The sequence below is a fragment of the Pararge aegeria genome, chromosome 19 (assembly GCF_905163445.1).
Source record: "Pararge aegeria chromosome 19, ilParAegt1.1, whole genome shotgun sequence".
Lineage (NCBI taxonomy): Eukaryota > Metazoa > Arthropoda > Insecta > Lepidoptera > Nymphalidae > Pararge > Pararge aegeria.
The window spans coordinates 16,010,418-16,032,470 of record NC_053198.1 but is presented as its reverse complement, the minus strand read 5'-3'; the positions used below and the strand labels follow the sequence as shown (position 1 = coordinate 16,032,470).

Genomic DNA, 22,053 nt, shown 5'->3' with positions numbered 1-22,053 from the left:
TCAAAATATCACTTGCTTCGACAGTGAAAGAAAACATCACATACTATTGAGAACATTATGTAGAACTCTCAGGCATGCAGATTTCCTCACGATGTTTCCCTTCACCATTAAAGCAATTGGTACTTTAAATTCCTTAAATTCAAATTAAATTAACAAACAATAAAACTAATATAAGCCCATAACTTTGCCTGCGTTCTAGCATTCTGATTAATTTATGGTACATTCATTTTTGTATTTGGTAGACATACATTATATGCAGAGGGTAATATTTTTATAAATTCAAAACGCAATATTATAATCGAGTATATCAAAGTTAGTAGCCAATAATATCTGAAAGATTTGATATAAGTATTTTGTAAATATTACTCAAGAAATAAAACAATTGCAAAAGTTGTTAAAATCGACAAAGAGTAGTCATGGTCAAGGTATCATCTACCTCCTCGACCGATACCAATAAAATAAAACAGTGCCAATGTTTTTAGGGGCAGGCAAGTGTCAGGGTCAATGTATCCTTTAAGTGTTTGGGACGTTCCGTGAAATGCACTCGAGAATGTTCTTGGTACTGTGAATGCCTATTATATTAAAAGATACATTTATGTATATATTTTATACCATGGTTAAATTGTGTAATAAATTATTTTTGTACAGTTTTAAGTTTTTTTTTTGCATTTGTATTTTGCAACTTACCAGCCAAGTGTCCTTTCTAAAAGGTTAGTAATACGTAATCCACATATCAAGTAGTGGACCCTCCCTGATGATAGGTGGAAAACCTCTTGATTGAATTGTATAAAAATTTTAGGTTTTTGTACAATTCAATCAATTAAATCACCGGAATGAGATCGCACAAAGCACCTTGAAGCCTTGGACTCAGAAAGCAGGGTTGCTGCCCACCTACATTATAAGACAGTAAAATGGTTTATTTGATGGACCATTTGTATTGAATTGGACACTTAAGTTTTAGTTGAGCTTGAGCCATACCTTGAAAAGAGAAGGAATAAAACAATTTTTAAACTTTTAGTAATATTTTTTTTCTTCATTTTGCAATTCAATGTTCTTCAGTTACACAATGCATTTGTAAAAAAAAAAAGTTTTTTTTTCAATTATTATTCTTTTTATAAATCTAAAACTGACTTAAATTATTTAAATATAATAATTCCTGTATTGAAAACAAAAGTAAAAAGGTAAGTAGATAAATGAGAAACAATCGGATTACTAACTTAAGGCCCATCCACATTGTGCGTTTAACTGCTATCAACATTTATTATATCACTACTTAAATACTACAAAAACTTGAACTACTGGGATGTACGTATGTTTTTTTTTTTGCTACGACAACCGAGATGTTTTTTTTTCCTTACTACAAACATTACGGTAAACAAAGGCGAGTCAGAAAATGAATCCGGGACCTGTAACTTAAAGGCCTTTTACTAGCCCGTGCAGGGCTAGTTAAAGAACTGAAGCTGATCTATGTCGATTATTTTATTTGTTGATGGCAGTCAAAAGCGATTTGTAAGTAGGGTATTATTTCCGAGATTAGGTAAAAAAACAACGAAATTAAACTCTGAACTTTACAACAAATATAATTGAAAACGTTTTGTTCCCACCGTGACATTTGATTTTGGAAAAATTAAACAGTTTTCGATTGGCACATTCAGGAATACCTTCATAATTAGTACATAATAAAAAGTGACAATAATATAATGTTTGTAAAACAGAAGATATATTTACAAAATTCAATCTAGCTTTTATAGAAAATGAAGAAATAAGCTACTAGGTACAAGAAAATATTTTTATATACTTAGCAGCAATTGCAGACTGTGAGCCAGTGGAAGATTTGTTAAGTGTTTTTTACAATTCATAACTACTTGTTTATATTTAAAAATATTTATTGACAAATGATCTTTTAGAACACTCCGAATGTAATATAGCATAATACTCAGAGTATTGTTCGGATTGCTCTTGGGCCAGTAGTTACTGAGTATTTTTTGGTTGGAAAAATCCCAAATGCGTCAATTTTAAGCCAAACTGTAATCAAAATCAAACCCAAGATCTATAGTGTAACAGGTATAAAAGGCAGTTAAAATACTTAACTGATTTTTATATAAATTAACTTGTATGATCACTATGTTCAAATTATGCACTGGCTCTTAGACTATTATTGTATTAAGTACGTCCAACAGTTATCGTGCAACTTAACAAGTGAGCTTCCTCAAAATATATAAAGCTTTGTGCTGATATATAAGTGATATTTAACATATTGTACAGTTTACAGTTTTTGTTTTAATGCATAAGAATAACTAATAATAGAAATACGGAAATTAAACTTTCTCGCCATAATAGCTTAATGTTACTTTAATGTATTTATTAGCTGACTTTTTCACTTAGGTACTGTAGGTTCAGAGCACGCACAAAGTAGATTTCATTCTATACGTAGTTATTCTTATGTTTGTTTGTCGATGTTCTTTATATTGACATGATTTTTTTTTCACAAAGATTTAATCTAAGTGTTTCAACATACACAAGTTATTGCTTTATTAATCTAAAAGTTTAAAAAATTATAATCAAGAATAAGGCACTAATCACATCGAACGTATTATATCAGCCGGTTTACCGATTTATCGTCACCTTACCCGAACTATACAATGTTATTCAGACTTCAATTTGACACTGTGGCCCACAAGTACATAAGAATTACTCTGCAAAGACACGTAAATGCTTGTCTATTCATTTCCATACTACCTAACACGATGTGCTTTAAGCCCGCATCAAGGTTCACACTGAGCCACATGCCGCGGATAAAACGTAACGTGTGAATAATACTTAAAAATCATTTACATTAAACGTAGACTACAATATAGTAATATGTTCGATGTTATTTAGTTAAATCGTCAAGGTATGATTTTTTAATGACAAAATCATAGATGTAAGTCGTAATATTATATTTCTGCACACACATACGCGTGTGGTAAATATATTTAAAGCGAAACAATGGCATCCAAGCGTAACAGCCAGCTGTGAACCGTTTCAGTACCCTGAGCACGAGTTCGAACTCGACAACGATGTTCGTTTTCGTGTGTTTTGATAAGGTCAGAGTGAAATGGAGCTATTGCTCTTGTTTTAACGCTTAAGATACTCCATAAATCGATAGTCAGCTCCCCGCTAAAATCTTGCAAAATCCTAATCGTTATAACGAATGCGGGTTGCTACGTGCTGACCGTTCCAACTCTGTACAAATAAGTGTTCCAAAGTTGCAACTGTTGAGCATAGTAACGACGCTGTAACAAAGCCGTTTTTGAACGTTTAGTTATTTTTCAAGATATGTTTTTTAAGTCTTACTACTCACAAGTTTACATATAAACGAAACTAACGAAAACGACCAACGTTGTCGAGATAAGCGAAGTCGTACTTAAGATTCTGATCTTAATACTTCGTATAAGCTCCAGTTAGATTAATCAAGCAATATTAATTTAACCTAAGATAATATTCTACAATTAAAAATAGAATTTGTCTATGACTGTACAAGAATTTATTTGGTCACAAGTTTTAACGACGGAACATTGAGTGATTTAAAAAAAAACAAAAGCCACTGGCCAGTTACATTTATATGGAAAAGACAGATAGAACTTCTAGAATCTCGGTTATCCGTATAAAATCTTTGATAGAAATCTAAGGAGATATTTGTTAACATAAGATTATGAATTTGGCGCGCAAAGCCTTTAAATCATCATCCAAGTAAGAGATAAAGTAGAGTATGGGAGAAGATAAAGTTTATTGATAGGAGAAAATTGTAAATTGTGACCCAACGCGAGTCCTAGACATAATGTAATAAACAAAATGTTCGTGGTCGAGCAAAGGACGATAGTATGTCTGTTATTTTCTATCAAAGAATTCCATCATATTATTAAAAAAAATTCGTGTACGATATTTAATTAGCAACAATAGTAGTAATTTTTTGTAGCCCACTTGTTGACCTTGTACTTTGGATAAGCATGAAGCTAGAAAGAGGAAACAATATACAACTCAATGTCCTGTTATTACTATTTGTGACCACTAAATAGAAAACATTCCTCCACCGTATCCGTCAACATTCCTTTAACCATAAAATTTCTAAAAACCAACCACTAGTCTAAGTTTAAAATGATTAAAAACTATTCGTCAATCGCTTACAAGACGCAACTCCGAACTGTAACTTTTTTTAAACATTATGGGCACCTTCAATTTTAATTCTGTCATAAGTTAAATATTACAACTAAAATTTAACATCGTTTACGACTATCCGGTTTTCTATGTACATTGGTGACAATCACAGAGTACCTTTTATAATGGTGGCCAATTATATTGAAGTTCTTATAGACTTCTGAAGTGAATTAAGTTGACAGGTCTAATAATAGTGGTATACCTGCGGGTAACATTGTGAGAGCACAGAACTACTTTTAGACATGTTAATTAAGATAAGTTTAGAGACATTTTCTTTCATTTCATTTTGCATTACACAAAATTTTAATCAGAATTAAATTTTGGCAGGTCCTGACTTATAATGCAGCTTTTAAAAATATTCCATGTAAAAAACGATAGCATTTACTTTATAATAACTGTCTAAAATAGAGAAATATGAAATGTTTGAACGTGTTCCCGCAATATGCATCGCTATAAAACTGCACTTAAAACTTGGAAGTGCCCTTTAACATTTAAAAACAATTCAGTATTTGACTGTCTGAGATTTAAGTTCTTTAAAAGTCCTTTCACCACTCTGACACAATACACAATCACATTTTTTTTTATTAAATGTTTTATACCTTCACCTGGAGGATATATCTAATTATTTTTTGAATACATATGAATAATACAGTCACTGGTTTGTATCATTCTGACAGGGGTACATCGCTCCGTGGCTGAATTACCAAAGCTCTCAGCCCGATAGATGCTTATTCGAATCCTGCCAGTTCTGTATTTAAACTTCAATATGTATTAAAAAATGTTTTTTCTACACATGATGTTGATACTTAATATGATATGTTTTTTTTTCGCCACGATTTGTTGTTTTTTAAGTGTACGCTTAGTGTAAGATTTGCAAGTTTCCAATCGTGAGGTCGTTTTCACGTAATGTCAAAACTTTCCATGTAAATTCAAAGCAAAATAGTCATTATAATACTTGTTGCAGAGTCTATAATTCAGTAAACCTATTTTTTATTTTGCCAAGCACACTTGTTGTTGAATTATAGACGAATTTGAGCTTTAACTTTAATATTTAAGTACTATTTTACTTTTACTTATCAGAGCATCAATAGTCGATTGCGACCTTGGATTAGGAACGTACCAACTTTATACTAAGGCTACAGGTCTTGAATGAATACATTTTCTGAAGCAATATTCTGATATTCATTAAATTTTTCATAAAAGTTGCTCAGCTTATCTAACCACACATACACACATACATACAAAGAAATGAAATTATTTAGTATATGTCTATGATGAGTGTATGTCGGTTTCCATAAGCTGCCTGACATATAGTATTAGCTTATACTTAAATGATTTGACCAATAGCATAAGCCAAACACACTATTCTAATTATTTTATCGGTTAGTATGTTTGTCCTTGTACAAGCGGCACAAGACTGTAGCGAGTGGAAATCCCAACTAATTATCTATGCTAAGCAGTGGACAGCCTATGGTTGCGATTATGATGTCAATCCACTCTTGTATTGAGAACAGTTGAACCGATTCAACAGGACTTCCACGGTCAGATAAGAGAATATACACCGTCATAGGCTATTTTCTATAAAATACGTGTTGAAAGACTGCATAAAAGTTCATGGAGTCAAGTAAACACAAGAAAAAGTAAGTAACATACAGTTACTAATATATACAAAAAAATTACCATAGTTTTTGTAAAGTATTCTTTTTAAGATCATAATAAGTGATTTTATTATATTAAAAATGGATTTTCTATTTTTATTCTTAAATGTTTTCACGCAAGACCTATACGACTCATCGCTTAAGCATATTCTTACAGCCATATTATTGAATACAGTTTTTATAACATTTATTGCCATGTTTGAGCTTTCTCTTAATAGAAATTATAATTAGAAGCCGAGTAGATACATAATTAAATGTTTATATGAGCATCATACATGAGTAATATATAGTGAGCGTTAGAGTTGAGTGCCATAAATTATACCACCACACAGATCCCATGCAGGATGGTGGAATATATATGTATTTTTCTATAATTATGACAATTTATTAGTGTTAACATGCTTTATGAGGTACAAGGTTTGGAAAACATCAATATCCTAACTACGAAAGACTGACACAGAACTTCTTGTCTGAAAAAATCCAAACTTGACAATTTATATCGAAACAACAACCTTGTTAACCACAATTAAACTAAAAACTGTGACAATTTTTACCCCTTGTAAAAAGATGTAAGTTGGGTTACACCACTATAAAGGTCTGTGCATTTCTAAGTTTGGCACTCAACTCCTGCACTGTACTCGCAACGCACTGTATATTTAAATTTATGTAGTCTGTATATTTAAGTTATTTTTTTTGTTGTAGATAATGCTACAACAAAAAAAATACTTGCATTGCCACTTTTTAACAATATTTGACCATTGATAATCACGCTTACCAGAATTTTATTATTTTTGGTCAGTGTATGTGCAGGTATCAGACATTTCAGTTGTTAAATAATGCTGATGAGTTGGCAAGGTGTTCATTCGGACAATTACAAGTATTTTTTTAAGTAGAGATTAATTTACACAGCGTTCATTACTCTTATCAAGCTTTTAACAGATAATCCATTTAATGTTTTGAAATAATAATATCATAGTCCGTTCAGTCTCTTTTATATTATTGTAATATTTGTGTAATGTTTGATTGAGTGATTCGAATATGTTATAAATAAAAATTGGTTTTAACACAAATATTTACTAGAACTTCAGATTCATTGAAATCTTTCAATGTTGTCCTAGCGATCATTCTTAAAAGACCTTTATCAATGATTGAAGCATGACGTTTTATGCAATAGCAATTAATTTGACTAGTTTTAAAAATATTCTCCAACTGACGCACTACGTTTTTCACCATTTCGAAGTTTAAATTATAGTTTAATAATTTGAAGCTTATGCAAACATAAAACATATACTCAAAAACAATTTCTAAATAAGGCAATTTCTGTAGTTTTCTAAGGAAAATATACATTATAAAAATCACCAAAATCATATTAAATAACCTCTGGCACATTTTGTTATAATATGCTGTCTCTACTAACTGATGTTCAGTATTACCTGAACATAGATAACTAATTTTTTTAAAGTTAATTCTATTTATTTTCCTATAACATGTTTTCTTAATAGCTGGCAAGGGTGAACTACACAGTTTCTTTATGCTGCTATGACACACTTCACTGACATTTGCCGAGTCACACGAACGCTTCACTTCGCAACACTTTAGTGGGACTATGTCGCATTGGCACATCATGGTACCACAGTGGCACACATTTTTTTCATATTGGCAATTAGAGATGCCACTGTGAGATGTAGTTGGATCACATTGGGATGTGGTTGTGGCATGGTAGGTCTTAAATATTTCACAGCTAGAACTATTCACACGTATGCTGGAGCGGCATGATGACATACCATGCATATTTGTGCCATAATGCCACTGGGAGATGGCATTTTGTGACAATGTTGTGATATACCTAACATATATACCGATGCACTGCAAAAAGCCACAGCAGCTTGATATTACGTTGGCATGATCCGCTGTTGTGCCACGATGCCGCGGATTTATGCCCGCTAGGTACGACGATGTGCCCACGTGGTAAGACATTGGGTCCACGCTGTAGGCCCACGGTGTGCCCGCATGGTATGTCAGTGTGCCCATATGGTAAGACGATGTGCCCTCTTGGTAAGATATTGCGCCCACGTGGTAGGACGGTGAGTCCACGCGGTGCGACGTTGTGCCACCGCGCGGGGAGTGGGGGCGGCATCACAAATGCTTGTGCTTGCCATTGGCATTCGGCGCGGACGGTCCCATGGCCCGTTCGGCCGCCGCGGCGGCAGCGTGTTCCATGCCCTTCTCTATCCCGGCCTGGTATACGGGTTTCATTACCTGCAATTTCATTTTATTAATTATTTATTTAGTAATTATTTTATCATTATTATAAGCTTTCTAACAAGTTTTAAATATATGTATTTATTTAATAAACTTTATGTTACACAAAACATAATAAAAAAAAGTCTCACAAGAATAAATTACAAATATTAGGCAGGCGGCTTTATCGCTAACAAGCGAATAAGTAAAGAAACGAAATACGAAAAGTAAACACATATAACATTATATAAATCGACATAAAAGAATAAGTGTATGAGATTTCATAAATGCTATACCAATAGCCTAGACGGAATAAAATAATTGATTGCGCAATATCGAAATTAAATTTACTTATAGAATTTTTAAATTTAAAGCTTAATTTACTTGAACCTTTAAAAGTCAGAAAAACCTGCATATGCAAATTAACTATGTGCTGTATGTTTTTTGTTATAGATGTATACAATAACTGATCGGTTATCATTCAGTTAAATCGAGATCACGAGTCTGTAATTAATAATGATAATCAAGTTTAATTTGCTATTAACCACAATAATCAGATAAAAACTTTACAACGCACAATAGCAAATAGTATTTTTGCGTTGTGAAGTCAACATCTACTGGTGATCAAATCTGTGTGGTGTTGTTTATAAATAAAATATTAATTACACTATATTAATGTGGTTATCGCAGATTGGTGAAATGTTGGGAAAGGTATGCCTTGGAATCTTCTCAGATTAAGTGTCTTACTTAGAGATTTCCTTGTTCGTCGTTAGTGAATACGGGCATTAATGTCCTAAATGTAAATGTTATCCACATAAATTGACTTACATTATCCCACAGCCAGCTCGCCGACTCGTCTATGGTAACGCCCAGTTCTCTCATTTCGCCGCTGTATCTGAAAATTCAAAAAAGTGGGTTTTATTTTTTTTAATTCTTCTCCCAAGTTAGCCTTTGACTGCAATATCAGTCTATACTATGAATATTGTTCAGTCAAAAATAGTTTTAAAAGCATTTTTCGCCTAAATAACCCAAGTGCCCAAGTCATCGTAACATATTATTATGTTAGAATATCTGGATAGCTTGATCTCACCTGATGTAGGCCCACAGAGCCAGCGTTAACAGCGCCACGCCCATGGTGAGGTTGCAGAGGTTCGCGAGCGGGTACAGCCCCACGAGGCCCAGGATGCCGCTCAACACGTAGAACACCAGCGCGATGGCGAAAAGCACGGACGGTGTGCGCGCAGCTTTGAATATGTTCTTGCTCTCGTTGTGCGCTCGGAACTGTAGGAACTGGTCTTCTAGATCCTGTGGGAGCGTACAAACATTCATTCTTTAGTTCATTAATAATCTTTATTAATATTATTAATGCGAAAGTTTGTTACTACTTGAATTTTGGAGAACTTAAAAGGGTTTCTAACTCGACACGACACTCGACAGATTAAAGAAAGGAAATTCGTTTTTTATTCAACCTAAACTAATCCATATTAAAAATGAAACATAGGGTTATATTTTGTAGTTGGTTGCAGTCAAAGGTAAATGTATGCCTAGCAATTTTCTTTCATTAGGCGTTAGTTACTTAGGCATTGCCTTGTTCGTTGTTAGTGTAAACGGGTTTACGTGTTGTATGGAATCGAGAGAGCGCCATCTATTATTTCCACAAGATGGCGCTGTTTCGATTCCATACAACCCGTGCTGAAAGAGCGCCATCTAGTGGAAATATTGAACTACCGTATTGTCATCGTTCATTGTTTGTCACCTAGATGGCGCTCTTCCGTTTTACTCAGAATGGAGTATTTTTGGTAGGTTCTAGAGCGCGTTGTGAAAGTGAAGTCTAAGTGTAATATTTCTTTATCGAAATAGGCACAAAGATGGCACTTTTAATGCGTTGATAACGTACAAAATGTGTACATAGTGAACTTAAAGGAAAGCTACGAGGGTGCCAAGCGCGGCCACAGCAGCGTCAGGCTGGCGGAGTGCGCACCTGCGTGAGCTGGTCGCAGTAGGCGCGGCTGAAGTCGTCGCCGCCCATCTTGCGCTTGGCGCGGAAGGCGTGCAGCGCCTTGTCGCGGATGCGCGCGTGCTCGGCCTCCAGCAGCTGCGCCTGCAGGTAGGGCCGCGCGCCGCCGCAGATCTCCTCCATGAGCGTGGTGTACACCTCGCGCGCCTCCGCCACCGCCGTCAGGTTGTTGGCCTCCGCCGTCGCCTGCGCACGAGTATAACGAACCATCATCATTATCTACCAATACACACACCTACACCCACACACGCCCACGCACTCGCGCACACACACGCACGCGCACGCACACACACACACACACACACACACACACACACGCACACACACACACACACACACACACACACACACTGTCGCACACGTACGCATACACGAACAAGTACATTATATAATTGTAAGTTTGGTTAGTTGTAATACTTCTTGTATATAAGCAACGGCGGTGGTTGTTAATAGGTGTCAAACAGTTTGTAACTAAAAGTGTCGTTACCGTTCCTTAGATTATAAGAATCCGTTGTAAATGAGACACAATAAAGACAATTATTATTATTACCGGCCCACTACAGGGCACGGGTCTCCTCTCAGAGTGAAAGGTAGGCCGTAGTCTACGACACTGACTAATCGAAGTTGAGATTGTTATGGAGAAATCTCAGGCATGCAGACTCCCTTACGATGATTCCCTTCACCGTTTAAAGCAAGATGATATTCAAATTGCTTTAATTAAGAACACACATAACTCCGAAAAATTAGTAGTGCGTGCCGGACTAAGAAGAAGTCCACAACAAACATAGTCGGGTGTTCTTTATTGCTATCACCATCTCATCTTTAAAATTATTAGAAGGGCAGCCTAGTTAGAGCAATAATTCACACCCAAGCTTTTTTTATTGATTACATAGTCCTTTTCACTATAATAGCACTTTTCTTTAAGCTTAATTTAAAAACCACTGAGATAGAAGTAACTTATGTTTATAAAAAACAGCAGAAAACATAAAGAAAGATGTACTTGTCTCAACTTACCACCAACATGCTTTTAGGTTCCGGCAATTCGTTCCCGCGGTATATGTTCATGTAACTCTTGAAGTAGTGTAGTAGTTCTTTCGAACGCACACGTTGTCCGTTTATCTGCTTAGGTACTAAGTTACTAGGGGCCAATAGCATAGGAACTAGCTGTTGTAGAGAACGCTTGAACTCTGGCTCGATATCTGCAGTTAAAGTTAATTAATTGTTTAATTTCAAAGTATGTGATTAAACAATTACGAAAACAACCAAAAATAATTCTATTAAATGCACAATCAATTTTCCATTCACAGTTATAAATTTTTTTAAGTCATTAACACTCGCAAATAATAATAATTTACAAGTAATTTAAAAAAAATTACTAACAAAACTTTGAAATTGAAAACAATCGGTATACCACAAGGCACTCTGTTAGGTCCAATGTTATATCAATTTTATATCAACAACTCTTCACATTGAATAGTATCTCAGTGATTTGATTAAATGATAAGAGACATAATTAAATGGCATTCTAATACAAAAACTATTTAAGTTAGAATTTGGTTAGTCTTTAATATTTTAATTGATTTACAGTAAATTGTAATAAAACAACTTGATAGTTCTCTCACCATGAAGTCGACCGTCGAAGTCAGGGCTTGTAGCAACTTTCAGGCCAGGATGTGGCATGAGGAAGCATGCTATTTCCGCGAAGCATGATGTGATATGTTTACGCAACGACTGCAACTCTGGGTGTTGTTTTTCCGATACCTATAACAAAACAAATTAGTAATTAATTAGTTTAATAGTTCAAAACCATTAACCTCTTAAGTATAGCATTAACCTACTGAGCTTAATGATCCAATAGCTCTTATTTTATTTTATAAGGTTATTTTTTTTTTACAAGTTAGCTTTTGACTATCTTTAATCTTTTGATAGTAATTGATAATGCATGCAATGCAATTATTGTGTAGGGTTTCCAAATTATTTATTAAGTGATGGGTAAATGATTGGAAAAATACTTGTTTTTGGGTTTGACATATTATAGATTGTCCAACGCGCTAGAAATGTTTTACAAGATTTATGGTAGAATCTGATACTTAAAACAAACAATGTTGCTTGCAAAACAACATTGTATGGCTTGTCATTTAGCGGCATAAAAGTAAACTTAAATGGAGTAAATGTGTCAAGAGCGATATGTCATTTGAAAAAGCTAATATAAACCAAGGCATCTGACCGTTTGAAAAAACCTCACTATAGTCGTAAAAATGTAATAGGCCCGTTTTGACATTTGTGCAAGACCATAGAATGTAACTTGGAACAAAACTGAAAGAAACAAAAAAATAAAAATCAATTACATACAGTGTTTTAAAAAATACGTAAATTTTTTTGGGACGTTAAATAATACGAAAGATTATGTCGCGAGTATTCTTTTTGCGCTTACTTCATAGTAGCATGCAATTTATAATTGTTGCGAAACGTTCCGAAAACAGTTACGTTCTCAGTCTTTTTTTTTTTTTTTATACTAGAGCTGTAACCATTTTTTTACTGAATATCGAAATTATATATTGTGTAGTTATTTTTACTGCAACGAATGAGCTTGGTTCTCAAAATGGGTTCTAAATAATGAATCTGAGTTGATGTATCTGACCAAGCGGCACATGACTGAAGCGTCCCCGCGCGCACTGCGCAGTTTTTCGTTCCTCATCTTGTAAAGTTGACTGTGCGCTCGTTTAAGTTTGATATATATTGTTTACTTTTACGTTCACTATGGCTCTTCTATTTTGGACATTAATTTAAACATAGTGATTTGACTCGATTTTTGTGTTTGTTTTTATATAGTACTAACTCTGTTTCAACATGTTGAAAAGTGGACGTATAATCAACAGCCAGTTACGCGTATTGGTTGTGAAGTTAAAGGAATACTTTGAACGAACGAACACTTTACAATACATAATAATATCAATCCAGTACTGATACAAACTTGAATTAATTTATCGTGAGTATCGAGTACAGAGTCTTATGGTTCCATAACTAGTTACGTCGCGATGACAAATGTCAAAACGGGCCTATTATATTTTTACGACTATAATAATGAATTGTGTTTTTAAAAACCCACGAGCAAAACAAAAAGCCCGCTTGATTGCCTTGTTACCTTATAAATATCTCAGGGAACGCTCTATCGTGATAATGCAAATATCCTTCATTGAAATCACCCCAGCCTTATTTCACGAGTATCGTATATATACTAATATTTTTTATTTATTTATTCAAAGCATCACCAACAGAATCACATGTAATACAATGACATAATCGATATATTTAAAGAGAAACTGCCCAACTTCAAAAATGAGCTATTAAAAATATTTGGTACTAGCCAAATATTTGATTTTTAAAAATTGATTTTGTTTCTTTAGTCCATTAATATTGTTCTTTTTAACATATTTTGAATACAGAATTAGTTTGGTTTTTTATTCTTTTGGTATATTTTTTTATATTTAATTTCTATATCATTTTTTTATTTATATTATGTTTTATCCTTTACTAATCTGGGTTTCAAAGAGTGAAGAGAGAAGAGAAGAGAAGAAGAGAGACCAACGTTTCTGTGTTCTACAGAATCTATGGGAACTCTAAAAGAGAGAATGCGGAAGTGTTTGTTTGTTTATCCTTACTTTACGCCCTATCTAAACCACCAATCTACTTAATGTTTGGCATAGTGATGAAAGAACAGAGTGGCATAGGCTTCTTTTTATCCCAGGAAAAAAAACGGATCCCACGGGATTTGTGATAAACTGCAATAAACGAGGGCAACAGCTTGTAGTAAAAGAAGAAATGATTCTGGGCGTATACAATTGTAATATTTAAAATAACATGATGGTATCAGTAGACTTACTTTAAGTCGCCTCTGTAAGATAGTCTGGCCGCCCTGCACACCGTAGGGCGCCTCGTACGGGAAGCTCCAGTCCCTGACCACAAACTGTAGCCTCTGGAAAGGCGTTCGCCCGCCGTCTTCTAGCGCCAAGCGGCCGTATTCCGTGAACAACTGTAAAGAGGGCCATGCATGTTGTAAAAGGATTAAAAAAGGTTAATAATGGGGTTAGCAAGGCATGGTCTTGGGTCCACTACTATTTCTACTTTATATAGTATTACATCAATATACAGGGGGTTTCGGGGGCGATAAATCGATCTAGCTATGATTTATTTTTAGAAAATGTCATTTGATTCGTGTTTTCCGGTAATAACCGATTTGGTGCAACGAAGTTGCACGGGTCAGCTCGTTATAATTAAGACATCAAAACATAAAACAACAAAATAACTTTTACCCGCCCAAGGAAATTATACTATATTTATTTTTCAAATTTATGGATATGATAGGCATATCATAGCGCTTCTTTAGAATTAGGTTGTTAAATTTCTTGAAGGTCAAGGTTAACGTAAGATATTCAGAAGCAGCCTTAGAATAAATAGTACTTTTCATTATACGAACTATAAATATAGTTGGTATTCTTGAGAGAGTCTTATTTTATAGGTTTTAAAAATAGTAATTAATAATACAGAGGTAATTAATATAAACCTGTAAATGTTGCAGGTCGTCCTCCTGTATGTTTTGTGAGAGATTGTATATTTGCACGGACGACAACATGGTAGACAGCGCGAAAACAGTAGCACAGTCGCGCACCGTAGACTCGCTGTCGAACGCGCCTTGTGTGTCCAGCAGGATGATTGCTACCTAATGTACATAAATGTAGTGGTAATGTTTGGAGATTAATTCGATAACAATACTTATATTAATATAAACCTGTTAATGGCTTAAGAATAGATGCTACTATGCTACACTCATCAAATTATTAAGAGTCGCATTCCAATGGGAGTAACTAAAGTAACTATTTTTCGGAGAAGAGAAATCTAACAAAAATCAAGCGGGGTATTTAAACTTTTCTTCATTTTTGGAGTCTGTTGAAAGTTAGTCATTAAGTACCTTTTCCCCATCTTCGAGGGTGGCTTTGAATATCTCCGACCACATGAGAATGCCGGTAGTGTCTCGCTCGGAACCACCTCGCCAGCTGAAACCGACCAGCGGGTCATCCTCGCTGCCAAGCCACTCGCCACCGCCGCCACCCGCACCATACTGAAAAGTTGAGAAATTATTAAAGATTTAACGAATCCAATTACGTAAGAGAACTTCTCAGACTCATCGCCTACCGGCTAACCTATCCCAATTGACAATGGAGCTGTCGACTTGATTTGGCAGTTTCGTTAACAAAACAGACCGGTCAAATTGTAAGGAATTGTTTTTCTAAATCTGAAAGTTTGCTGAAAAACAGGTTTCCGAAATGATTGGACCAAGATGTAGGTCTTTAAAATTGCTCTTACTCTTCTATTGCTAAAATTTCTCGTCGCGCGTCGCGTCGCTTAAATACAATATCTCAGGGAGGGAGGTTCCCTTTGGTATGTTATTATGGTTTAATTTAATAACTTCATGGGATTCCTTTTTCTTTGTAATAATTTATAACCTACAAACTTCTTGTTAATTTAAATTATTCCTATTCAAAATAAGAGATAAACTAGAGATAATTTATACATAGTCTGACTTACTTTGTGTTGCATATACCGTAGGAAAAAGTCCAGCAGGAATGACTTGCCCTTTCTAAAGGCACCGGCGACTGAGATTACCACAGCGGATCTATCTTTGATGTCCTCCCGCAGCAGCAGTTCTTCGAGAGCATCTTCGTCGAGTATGAACGAGTGGTCGGGGCCTGTGTTGACGATCTGGACGCCGTGGGGGCCCGAGCGCGGCGCCGGTGCCGGTTTTTCTGTTACTGTATAAGAAATTTCTTCATTGTGGGATGGTTTACTTTCGAGATTCACGTCGAGACCACAATTCTTTCAATGATTAACGTATACATGGATCCGGATGTATGTGAAACTGAATAAAATATGGGGATCCTTTTCACAATCCCTGGCGGAAATGGAAAGGTTTAATACCTTTCCCCTTTTCTACTAGTACATCCTTGCTTTTATTCTTAAGTATAAAATAGTATAATTATTTCCTTAGCACTCTTTAATATATAAAGTTCTATGTGTAATATTACTATCTTTATCAATCTTATAGTTTCCCCGAATATGAAGATTGCAGTAATGTTTATAGCATTCTGATTAACTACCTATAGAAAATAAATTTACTACATTTAATAATCATTCGATCACTCTGTATCTTTATCCACTAAATAAAGGTGCAGAAGACATTCTGAAAAGTTCAAGGAAGGTTTTTTATTACAATATACAGGCGAAGTCTAGAATGGAAAGATTGAATTATTTTATAAGGAAGACTCGTTTAGTGGTAAATATGAGGTGTGTGTGGACATCCGATTGGCGCTGTGGGCGGCTAACCTGCTTTCTTAGTCCAAGGCCGATTCGATTCCCAGAACTGGAAGAACATCTTCCAGTTGTGGGAATCGAACCCAGTGGGATGAACATGAATGTTTTTCCGTGGTTAGGTGTATATTTAAAGTATTTATGTATTCATAATATTCATAATAATATTCAACAGCTATCTTTGTACCCATAACACAAGCTACGCTTACTTTTCGGCTAGATGGCGATGGGTTACATATTTATTAAAAAAATATATTGCCATTGTGACATCGTTTCGTAATACAGTGTGCTTTAATCTTGATTGTTATACAATTCTAGAGTATTCCAGCTAAGATTTAAGCTGATGTTGTTATTTAATCCTTTGTACCCGCGTTCACACGCTTCTGTCTAATGAAATTGAAACTTCCTCACATTATTCATCACGTAACATACAAAAATTTATCTTAACTCTTTCGTAATTGGGTACATTATAGAACTGGCTGTAATGTGCTCTGTGGCGTGCAAAGGTGTCTCGTATGTCTTTCTCGGTAATAAGTAGAAAGGTTTCGTTTGGTCAAGTGGTTCTGTTTTCTGTGATTCTAACATTGTGTGTATAATATGTGTGTGTTTATTAAGTATTTATGTCAAGTGTTTTATTATATGTGTGCTTTTAGCTATTAGTATATGAAAACAGGTGTGTGTTTGTGTATTTAAGTACCAAAAATACTAGTAATTATACGATATTTGTGTTTAAAGATTTTTATGTATGTGTTAATTGCGCGATTTTTAGGTGTACTACGATGTGATAAACGTAAAAAAGCATTAAAAACATAACACTGTCAACCGAAACGAACTGTTCGCAGTAAAACGCAATTGTAGGCTATGTTTTGTCTTTTTCTAGCGGCAACTTTGATTGATTTGTCATAGTTGCTACCAATTATAGCCAATATAAAAATAAACTAGCTGACCCGTGCAACTTCGTCTGCACCAAATCGGTTATTACCGGAAAACACAAATAAAATGACATTTTCTAAAAATGAATCCTAGTTAGATCGATTTATCGCCCCCGATACCCCCCTTATATTAAATTTCATGACAATCGTTTGAGCCGATTCCGTTATTCCAATTATATATATACAAGAATTGCTCGTTTAAAGATAAAAGATACTTGACTAGACAGTGGCGGGAAATCTTAATATATAAACTTAATGCAGCAAGTAAACAACCGGTGCCTGGACAACTATAGGGTCAACCACCGCTAATTTAAATGAGAAAAACTAGTTTTTTTTAGGCTCTGAAGAGGTTTGTTTTCGTCGTTTTAGCAAAAAGAAATAAAAAATCTTACTTCTGTAGTTTATGAAATTTCATTTAATCATTTATATATTATTTGACGGAGCACGTAGGAAAAAGGAGAAAATAAATCAATTGAAAAAAACTACCATAACTATGGCACGTCAATCGTGAGCTGGCACCGATTCAGAGAAAAGGATGCATAAAGAAGGTCTATGTCACTATATCAGTGCGAAACAAAAAAAACCTTTTATAGTTTGGGATTAACGTATTCAGTGGACATCTTCACTTTTGGGGAGTTTGAATCCCAGCACCTCTAACTTTTCTAAGTTATGTGCGTTTTAAGCAATTAAAATAACACTCGCTTCAACGGTGAAGGAAAACACCGTGAGAAAACCTGCATACCTGAGAGTTCTTCATAATGTTCTCAAAGGTAAGTGGAGTCCGCCAGTCCGCACTGGACAAGCGTGGTGGACAACGGCCTTAACCCCTTCCCATTTTGGTAGGAGACCCGTGCCCTGTAGTGGGCCGGTAATGCGTTGATATGATGATATTAAAAACGCACATAACTCAGACAAGTGGGAGTGAGTGCGGGGTATTAAACTCTGTCCCCCTGGAAATGAGGCCGAAGTTTTGACCGCTAGTGTACCACCGTTTATACAATAAAGCACATTCCCAACAACTCAAGTACGTACGGATACCGTTTATCGTTAGAACTCGTTAACAATTCCTATTGTTGACGCTAGCCAATTTAGACCACGCCACCACAGCTCTGACTGAGCTAAAATATAAATGAAGGGTACGCTAATGTATTAACAAACTTAAGAGATTTTTGAGACGAAGTTAAACGAAAGTTTAGCAATGAATAATATGTTAAGTATTATTTAGTTTTATTGCGGTGTGTGTGCATCAAGTGATGTATCATTACTACTGTATAGCGACTCCAGGTTTTATAATAGGTTTTATTTGCGCTTGAGATAGTAATGTTGTCTTGTAAGTGGAATCTTACACCATAAATGAATAAATAATCAATCTAATCGAAAATCTTCAGATGGCAGATTAAACTAAGTATTGCTTATCCTTTTCCTACTCTTCGCTGTAGATAGGATCCTCTTAATAAGCTTAATATAGAGCTAATCTGTCGTCTTTTTCAACCTGATCCATCCAGGGCCCTCTCTTTTACCTATTTATGTCCTCCTTTCATTTACTTTTCCCTCAATCATATTTGTGATAAATTCATCATGTCTTAATAGGTGGCCAATAAGATAAGGATAGCACTACTAAATTAATTCGGCAATCTTTTTATTATGTGATATGAGGGTTATTAAATAAAAGGGTTTGCGTAAAGAATATTCATCATCACCGTCAACATGTCAACCAGTCAATGTCCACCGCTGGAAATAGGTCCTTTGTATGGATTTCTCCGGTATTGGGTCAAGCGATTCCTTCCCCATTCACCAAAAGCTATTTTTGAACATATTATTTTTTATCTTATCGCGCTCTATCGCAGCACGCAGCCTCGCTTGCTGTAGCGACCGTACCTACGTCAAATCAAATATGGAAGCGAACTTTCGCTAGTGATAATGTTATTCACCACATTCCCCCGGCTCGCTACACACTACAACAAATAGAAACTGACCCGGAATGTGCCCGTCCCATGCGCATGGTTTATTTTGAACGTATAACACCGCAAAAGCCGAGAGCGAGGTCGTTTCAATTTTCTTCTAATGGGTTATCAATTATTAACTCCTAGTTCTTTAAGCGATCTTATTTTGCTACTGAAGATCAGCGTTGCAGTTTTTATTATATGCTGCAATAGTAGGTGACCATTTCATCACAATGATGTTAAATTGAAAGTTTTTTCTAGTTGTTTTTTGTAATTGTTATATATTTTTGTTCTGTTTCTGTTTTCATGATATTATACATGCTTAATATTATAAAAAGAAGCGCTGATAGCCCAGAATTTAGGACTTCAGTTCAACTCATGAGGGGCCGATTTCGAATGCCAGCACGCACTTCTTACGTTTCTAAGACCACGGCCTAAACCCTTCTCATTGTGGGAAGAAGATAAAGATCAATATTATAAATGCGTTGTTTGTTCTTGTCTTTTTCCTTAATTTACGCCGTGAGTCAATTAATCGACTCGATTTTTGGCATGGGTTTCTTTATATCCCAGGAAAGCAAACGTTTCCCACGGGATTTGTAAACAATCGTAATAAACGCGGACGAAGCAGCTAGTGTGATATATGCCATAACACAGCTCAGTAGGTGACCCTCAGATCACAATAATGCCAGTTATAGGTTTTTTTTGTTATTGTTTTAGTTTTTTTTTTGTTTCTGGTTTCTTGTTTTGTTTTGTGTATAAGCATAAATGACGGTTGGCAATTACGAGGAACAACGTACATAACGTCCGTTTTGTAGATTCAATGTATTTCGTGTATTGTCCTAGTATATTTATTGTTGTCTCTTGATAAGATGCTTGGCAAAGATGTTATTTGCTAAAAATGGTGTGGTTATTTTTGAAAATTACAAAGTTGTTAAGTAATAAATATAATATAGATTCCGGTTAGATTGAATAAAAAAATGGACGTAAATGAACGAAAATACTCTTACTGTAACACCATAAATATGTCAACAGTGGAACAAAAAACCTAGCGTATGAAATTTGGCGGCCTTTTTTTAGCCTATTACAAGTTTTTCACAGAAGGTAGCTGCCGACACTATTGCGGATAAGCCAGTTATATTAAATCCATATCCCTAATCTTTCTATGAGCAACGTACCGGGGCGTTTAATCGCTTTGTAGCACTTTGTTGGTAGGGTAGTAACTAGCTGCGGAAAAAACTAGACCATTAAGGCTAGCATAGACGAGATAATCATCTTTTTCCGTTTCTCGTATTTTTTCTCTAAAAATAGGTAATTGTTAGACATAACTCTCTCGTAGGGTGCATGGTATCCCTACAGAGCAGCGAAGATTTATAAATTAAATTGTTCCCGAATTAGAATCAAGGACCTCACACATATAAGACTACAGCGATCACCACTGCTCCAGGGAGATTCCAAGGGAAGACATAAATTAAACTTACTGGAAGTAAATGTATGTAGGTACAATAATTCAAATGCAGTAAACAATTAAAGCGCTGATAGCGCAGAAGCGGGAAGCGAAAATACGTTCAGTCAGACACACAGACACACGGACACAATCAAACACTATCTCGACGGAAATTTGGATATGGACAACTTACAGGACTTGCTCGCACATGAGAGTTGCAAGCTCAGCCTGCCCACCACCTCATTGCCTAAAACCAAAACATAAATACAAATAACGTTTATTACGCAGTAGAATCCGCAGAGCAAGTTTTGGCTCTACGATCACCTGTTGCGACCATATTAGTTTCAATAGACGTAGGGATTACACGGGAGAATGTGTAGACATAATCACCTCGTGGGGCGCATGCTAGCCCTGCACGGCTAGCATAGGCAGGGGATAAAAATTATAACCCCTATCCACACAATTTTACATAAAAAATAAAATGAATGGACAAAGGATAAAATTAACATGTCCACTTGCCAAAGCACGACAACAAACAATAGGAGAAGTTTATTATCACACGTATTTCACACACCCAACAGGGCACGGGTCTCCTCCCACAGTGAGAAGGGGTTAAGAGCGTCGCCCACGGCGCTGGCTCAGTGCGGTGTTATTGGTGGACTCCACACGCCTTTCAGAACATTAAAGATAACTCTCAGGCATGCAGGTTTCCTGAGAACTCTCAGGCACGGCGCGATTTAATTGCTTCTAACGCACATAACTCAGAAAATTAGTGTTGCGTGCTGGGATTAGAACTCGCTCAATCGCCCAACACATTTTATAAAAGGCTCAAAGTAAGCACATACGCAGAAGAAACCTAGTATAGAGAAGGGACGTGGAAAGGCGGTCTTATCGCTAAAGCGATCAGTAATAATCGATGTAGAGAAACTTTAATTTCTGTGTGATAAAGATGCAAGTACCTAAGACAAATAAAAGATACTAGCATCTAGTGCAATTTCGAACTCGTTCGCCCGGCGGGCGCGGTGATTATGGAAGAATGTTGGCAGATGTCTTTAGTCCAGCAGTGGACTGTAATCGGCTATTGATTTATGAATGATATTTCATTTTAAATGTTATATAACTAACATAATTAATAATTGACAGCCCTAACCAATTGAATAACTTGAAAAGTTGCAATCGCATTTACACGTGTACCTATATCTGATTGTATGAATTATTGTTTTAAAATTATTAAGGACGGTAACCCTTTTGCTCA

The 22,053-nt window shown here is 35.5% G+C and overlaps 1 protein-coding gene across 3 annotated transcripts in view; it reads right to left on the bottom strand.

The window, feature by feature from the left end:
- Positions 1-1,314: 1,314 nt before the first annotated feature.
- Positions 1,315-22,053, bottom strand: part of LOC120632220 (atlastin) — a 34,790-nt gene continuing 14,051 nt past the window's right edge. For 2 of the 3 annotated variants that reach the window (XM_039902025.1, XM_039902026.1), the window contains 10 exons: positions 15,700-15,923; positions 15,083-15,232; positions 14,678-14,833; positions 13,997-14,146; positions 11,736-11,874; positions 11,128-11,312; positions 10,078-10,299; positions 9,187-9,401; positions 8,925-8,991; positions 1,315-8,114 (listed from right to left, as the gene is read on the bottom strand). In XM_039902025.1, coding sequence (XP_039757959.1) covers positions 7,992-8,114; positions 8,925-8,991; positions 9,187-9,401; positions 10,078-10,299; positions 11,128-11,312; positions 11,736-11,874; positions 13,997-14,146; positions 14,678-14,833; positions 15,083-15,232; positions 15,700-15,923 — 1,631 coding nt within the window. In that variant the 3' untranslated portion in view covers positions 1,315-7,991. Of the gene's footprint in view, positions 8,115-8,924; positions 8,992-9,186; positions 9,402-10,077; positions 10,300-11,127; positions 11,313-11,735; positions 11,875-13,996; positions 14,147-14,677; positions 14,834-15,082; positions 15,233-15,699; positions 15,924-20,991; positions 21,046-22,053 lie in introns of all 3 variants that reach the window. The other variant, XM_039902027.1, reaches the window with a different exon arrangement.